Source organism: Athene cunicularia (genome assembly GCF_003259725.1).
Source record: "Athene cunicularia isolate RWA chromosome 3 unlocalized genomic scaffold, athCun1 chr3_part1, whole genome shotgun sequence".
In the NCBI taxonomy this organism is placed as follows: Eukaryota; Metazoa; Chordata; class Aves; order Strigiformes; family Strigidae; genus Athene; species Athene cunicularia.
Window position 1 is genome coordinate 83218979 of NW_020799097.1, and position 6000 is coordinate 83224978.

Here is a 6000-nt window from a genome sequence, read left to right on the forward strand (position 1 = left end):
CGTTGATCAAACCACTGTTGTTTCATTAAATAGAATTATTTTCTCAATGACTTTAACAAGAGAGTTCTTCATTTTCGTGGATCCAGACAGAAAAGAAATTCCCTAGAACCCAGGAGTAAATCCATTCTCTTATAACTTTTTTTAAAGTTTTACATTTTATGTTTCTGAGGCATATAAATCTGTTGCAGATGCCAGATATTCCTGGTGTAGGATTACTTCACATCTAGTAAATGACAGCAGTCATTTACTTGATCTGATAGTAACTGCTGCCATAAGGAATCCATCCTTATTTGCATAATAGACAGAAGCTGTTTCTTATCTTGCCAACTCTTCTTTCTCTTACAACACTGTTTTCTCAGATGTGCCATCTACTTCAGTACCTGTGTGATTGTCAAGTACGACACCGCATAGAAGCCATTGTAGCATTTTCAGATGATTTTGTGGCCAAGCTTCAGGAGAATCAACGCTTCCGGTACAATGAAGTGATGCAGGCCTTGAACATGTCTGCTGCACTGACAGCTAGGAAAACAAAAGAATTTCGATCCCCACCTCAGGAGCAGGTACAGCTTACAGTGCACAATTTTTAGTTTGTTGTGCTCTTTGTGTGACAGAGTTCTGTCTGATTTAAAAGTTTTTACTTTTGGAGATCATTGTCATTTGCCTTTCCTTTGTATTCTCCAAGATAAACATGCTGCTGAACTTTAAAGATGACAAAAATGATTGTCCTTGCCCTGAAGAAATTCGGGATCAGCTCTTGGATTTCCATGAAGACCTAATGACACACTGTGGTAAGTCTTGTTACTGAATATTTTTACTTTTTTAATTAGCTTTAGAAGCAATTTTCTAGAAAATTTTAGGTAAGAAACACCAGCTAAGTAGTATATAGATGACACTATATTAATTATAAATACTATCAAATAGTCAGCTTCTAATCAAAACTATTATACCTGGTCAGACTAGAAGGTAATGCAGTATGTTTTGCTTCATGAGGGAAAGGAATTTCTTTGGGCTCAATGAACTAGATAACACTGTAGCTCACTTACTATTCTCTCTGCCTTGCACTCCCTTGTATAGGTTGGTATAGGTCATCTTTGCTGTATCAAGTTGAGTATGGCCATGTTAACCACAATATAACATAACTTTAATGTCTGATTCTTCTCAGACATGAATGAAGCAAAAGTAATTTATTATCTATTGAAATAGTGTAATGATCAAAAGAAGCAGTTATATTTCTGTCAGTTTGATTTCTTCACTTTAATAAAAAACAAATTCTATGTCATAGTAGAATGTGAAATAAAGTGACAATTTAAATACAAAAATACCAATTTAAAAATGAAGCACCAAAATGTTTATTTTAACTGTTGAGCTCATATCCATGAATAGTGCAAATTCAGTCATAGAGTAGTTTTGTTTGGAATGTATGCTTACTTAACATTTTGTGTTGAGGACTGTGTTCTTCTCCTGTTTGGAGGATACTCATCTCTTCATTTTTCTTCAGTGCACTATTTAAAAAAAAATAAGTGAGACACTTAAGAGATAGCATTAGCAGACAAGCAGCTGAACTTTCACATCACGTTCCATTAGCTAGGAGATAATGCAGGGATGTGTGATAATGTTTTTTATACTAGCACTCTGATCAAGGAAGGAGCTTTGGACAGGAGAATCTTTGCACTTTTCCTCCTGAGCTACATTCATTATTGATCCCTGTTAAACTGGAAATAATATGTTTAATTATTTAATTCACTGTTTTAAAGCATTCCAATAATTAAAAACATATCATCAACATCTGACTTTATAATACATGTATTTTCTTTCTTGGTAGGGTGAGCAGAGTTGATATCTTTGTGTATTACAAGGCAATTTGGTTATATTGGTCTGTCTCAAAGATATTTCTGTTACTAAAATAATCAAAGATTTATTAAGGTATCAGATATGATGGAAGGTCTTTAATGTGGCCTCCTGCTCAAAGCAGAGAACACTGAACTGCTTGCTTATGGATTTTTGCACTTGGTCTTGAAGGCTTCTAAGCACAGAGATTCCACAATGTCTTAGGGAAACATGTTGCAGGGCTTGAGTGTCCTAATGGTGATTTTTTCTTTTTTCCTTATGTCACTTTGGATCCCTGCATGTTTTAGGTTGACAATTGTATCTTGTTCACCTCAGAACTTGAGCTAGTGATTGTTTCTGCTAACACAGGATATTTTCAGCTTTCCTTGCTGTTAAACTGCTGGCTGGTGTCTAGCTTGCTATCCGACAGGACCACCAAAGTTCTTATTGCAAAGATTTTTTGGTTTTTTTTAATCATGCCCAGCCTGTATTGTCACATGGAGTTAGTCTGTCCAAGTTGCAGAACTTTGCATTTGTCCTTGCTGAACTTTAAGTATCCCATCAGCCTGTTCTACCCTGTTGAGTCAGTTTATATCATCCACAAACTTGATGAAGGTGCATTATGACACTTTGAATGAAATATTTTTATTTAAAAGGAAAAAAGAAAAAAAAAGGATCATTCAAAGTAAACTGGCAGTTGACAGGAAACAAAGATGAAGAATTTTGAAATAACATTCGAAAGGAGAAGAGGCTTTCTCTTTCTTTTTGATTTTTCCATTTTTCTTTAGCCTTTTACCATCATACTCCTCTGTTTAAATTACTGTCTGTTTTTTTCATTATTTTTCTTTTCTTTATGGGTAAATAGTAATTTGCATAATCTACAAATAGAAAATCAATTTTGTGGGTTAGAGGATGCATTACAGTAGAGCAGAATTAATGATTCTATGTATACAAACTATGATTATTGCATAATAGATAAAACAATTACACATTCTGAGTTCAATGTCTGGTTGATTAGCCAGCCACCATTTGGGGATTCACATCTTGTGAAATGTTTGAGAGACAATTATATTGGTAGTTTGCAAATCAGAAAAGTACAACTAGAGCTCAGGGAACAGTGTAACTGTGGGAAAACAGACATTTCATTTGAGTAATTTCAGAGCATCTCCGTGTTCTAATTGAGAAAACATTTCTTTACTGTTAATTAGTTGTGTTGAAGAGACTGCCATCCAAACCATTTTATAATATGATTTAGTGTAAAATACTAAGTTACTGTTGATCCTTATTTATTTTAGTGTCAATTACTCTCTTAGGACAAAATATAACAATAAAAGTAACTTTTAATGGAAATGGAACTATACTTAATGCAAAAACTCAAATACATAAAACTAGATGCAATAAATTGAGAAGGATTATATGATGTCCTGAAAAAACATCCCATAAAACTAAAGAACTCCCCACAAAGCCCTTAACTTTAGAACTTATGTTGGAAACTGAAAAAAAACAGAAAAAATAGTTGAACAACCTTTGAGCTTATTTTAGTGTGAGTAGTAGTTATAGGTCAAGATTTTAAATTCCTTTACAATGTGTGCATGAATGAATAAAGAGAGAAGTGAGCTGATGGGAATCCCATGAAGTTCAGCAATGGGAAGTGTGATATCGTGCACCTGAGGAGGAATAACCCCATGCGACTGAGCTCCCCAGTGCAGGAGAGACATGGGACACACTGGAGCTGGGAAGGACTATCAAAGATGATTAAATTCTTGGAGCATCTTTTGTACAAGGAGAGACGTGAGAGGGCTGTGGTTGTTTAACTTGGAGAAGGCTCATGGGGGGATTGAATCAATGTGTATAAATACCTGTTGGGCAGGGGGAGAAAGAAGTCTGAACCAGACTTTCCTCAGTGGTGCCTAGTGACAGCAAAAGTTTTTAATTTTTTATTTATTTTTTTTTTTTACTGTAGGGGTGATGCAAAATCTGACTGGACATGGTCCTAAGCAACCTGCTCTAGTTGAACATGCTTTGAGTAGGGAGGCTGGACTAGATGTCTCCAAAGGTTCATTCCAACCTCAGCTGTTCTGTGATTCTTTAATGCCTCACATGCATTTTTTTACATTTTATAGCTTGTTATAGGATAGGAATATCATGAAACAGCCTCTGTATTTTGAAGGTGGCTACTTTCTTCTGGCTGGTCACTAGCAAGTATATTTATTGTAACTTTAGTTCTTTCACTTCTGTTATATGTTTTACCTAAAAATCTCCTAGTCTACTAGTACCAGTTGAACCATGCCGTGTCAGTAGGGACTATATCTACACTTCTGAGCAACATATATCCAAAAGACAGACATCAGCGTTAGCATGGAAACATGCATAGTGGGGGAGTTGACCACAGAAATATATTTACTATCTATTTTATGCATAATAACACAGTTTTTATAGTAAATGAATAAGATTACATGATCCTTAGCTAGTTTCCTGCCTTGCCCATATACCTGATCTGTGCTGACTCCAAACTGCTGGTTAAGCATATCCCGTATCAAACACTTCTGTAGTTCTAACAGAGCAGAACAACATTGTTCAGTTTAATTATGTTTGTATATGCAAGGTACAAAACATGTCTGTTACATGTTTTATTTTATTCTTTTACTATTTAGTGTGTATTTTTTATTTTAGGAATTGAACTAGATGAAGATGGAACCTTGGATGGAAACAGTGATTTAACCATTAGGGGTCGCCTCCTATACCTTATGGAAAAAGTTACATATCTGAAAAAGAAGCAAACTGAGAAGCCAATTGATGATGATGATAAGACATCGTGTAAGCAAAATTAAGTCAGTTTATTGTATGTTAATTCCAAATGGCAAAAGAAGCAGGAGAGGAAGTTCTTCATATATTTTCAGCCAAAATATGGTGGATTTGTAGTGAAACATCTGTGCATCTTGAAGTTGGTAGCTCTGACTCAAAACAAGCTCAGGTGGAATTTTTATGATAGGCAGATTTGTTTCCCAATGGAATGTAGTGGAAAATTTCTTCTGCTGGCTTTTTCACCCATGATCCTTTTTCAAGTCATAATTTTTCCAGAAGGTATCTTTTTTTTTTTTTTTTGTCCAATTAGTGCAGACTTAATAATTGTAGCAAGGTCCTGATTATGAGAACTCACAAAATCAGCTGTAGCAACTTCAAATCAGTATTTGCATGAAGATTAACAAATTAAAGATGACTGTGCAATTAGATCGTAATTTGCAAAGCTGTGTTTAGGAGAAGCCTCCCTACCCAACCTCTAATATTCGAGATTTGCTGATTGTGATTGTTGCTCTGTCATTTTTCTGACACTTTCTGCCTTTCCATCTTGATAAGAATCATTGCCAGTGGCATTCACTTTCTACAGTTTGTGCCAACTGATTATGGAATTTATTTTTAACTCATCAGTGCTGATTGTTTGTTTGTTTGTTTTTTATGGTGGGTGGCACTTTCAAATGTCCTAATTTTTTATGCTGCTACCCTACTAGCAGGAATTAATTTCTGGTCACACAGTTTAGGTGTTCTGACTTTAGTAAAAAGACCCTTGATTTCCCTCATTGACTACACAAAATTCCTATGGATATTGGCCTTTTAAGTTTGTTGTCTAATTTAAGTGCCTAAAATTATGGGGTGGGAAGATTTCCCCAGGGTACTTACAGTGAGATGGCTTCTTAGATGTCAGTTATTAGTGTTAGCTTAGTGTTCTTTAAGTAGAAATATTTTTGTTCTCCTAAAAGTGTGCCTTCTAGCTTTGCAATTTCTAACTTATTTCAGTTATCAGGCCGTGATAATTAGAGGCTAGGTCTATGCCAAATGTGGTAATGAATCCTATGGTTTCCTAATTTTTTTTCTTGTAGTAAGCTTGAAGGTCTACAAAATCTAATTCTCTCTCTCTCATGTTAGTAGAAAGACAGTTTTATATTAAACTAATTCCATACAACCCTTCAGAGCAAATAAGCACGCACACAACTCAGTATTGTGGTGGCTAGGCTGCTTGGGTTCTTCACTGCAAGCAAGATAACAGCCAGACCCACAGGAAGGTGGGATGCAGTTTTGCAGTTATCAAAACAGGAGCCAAATGACAGCCCGGTCATGAGATTCTCCACCAAAAAAAAAAAAAAAAAAAAAAAAAAAAAAAAAAAAAAAAAAAAA

General features: G+C 35.2%; 1 protein-coding gene across 1 annotated transcript in view; it reads left to right on the top strand.

Annotated features, from left to right (window-relative positions):
* RYR2 (ryanodine receptor 2) overlaps positions 1-6000 on the top strand; it is a 406115-nt gene that overhangs the window by 258772 nt on the left and 141343 nt on the right. The window contains exons 38-40 of the mRNA XM_026846439.1: positions 360-560; positions 683-788; positions 4501-4644. Of these exons, the coding sequence (XP_026702240.1) occupies positions 360-560; positions 683-788; positions 4501-4644 (451 nt within the window). The remainder of the gene's footprint in view (positions 1-359; positions 561-682; positions 789-4500; positions 4645-6000) is intronic.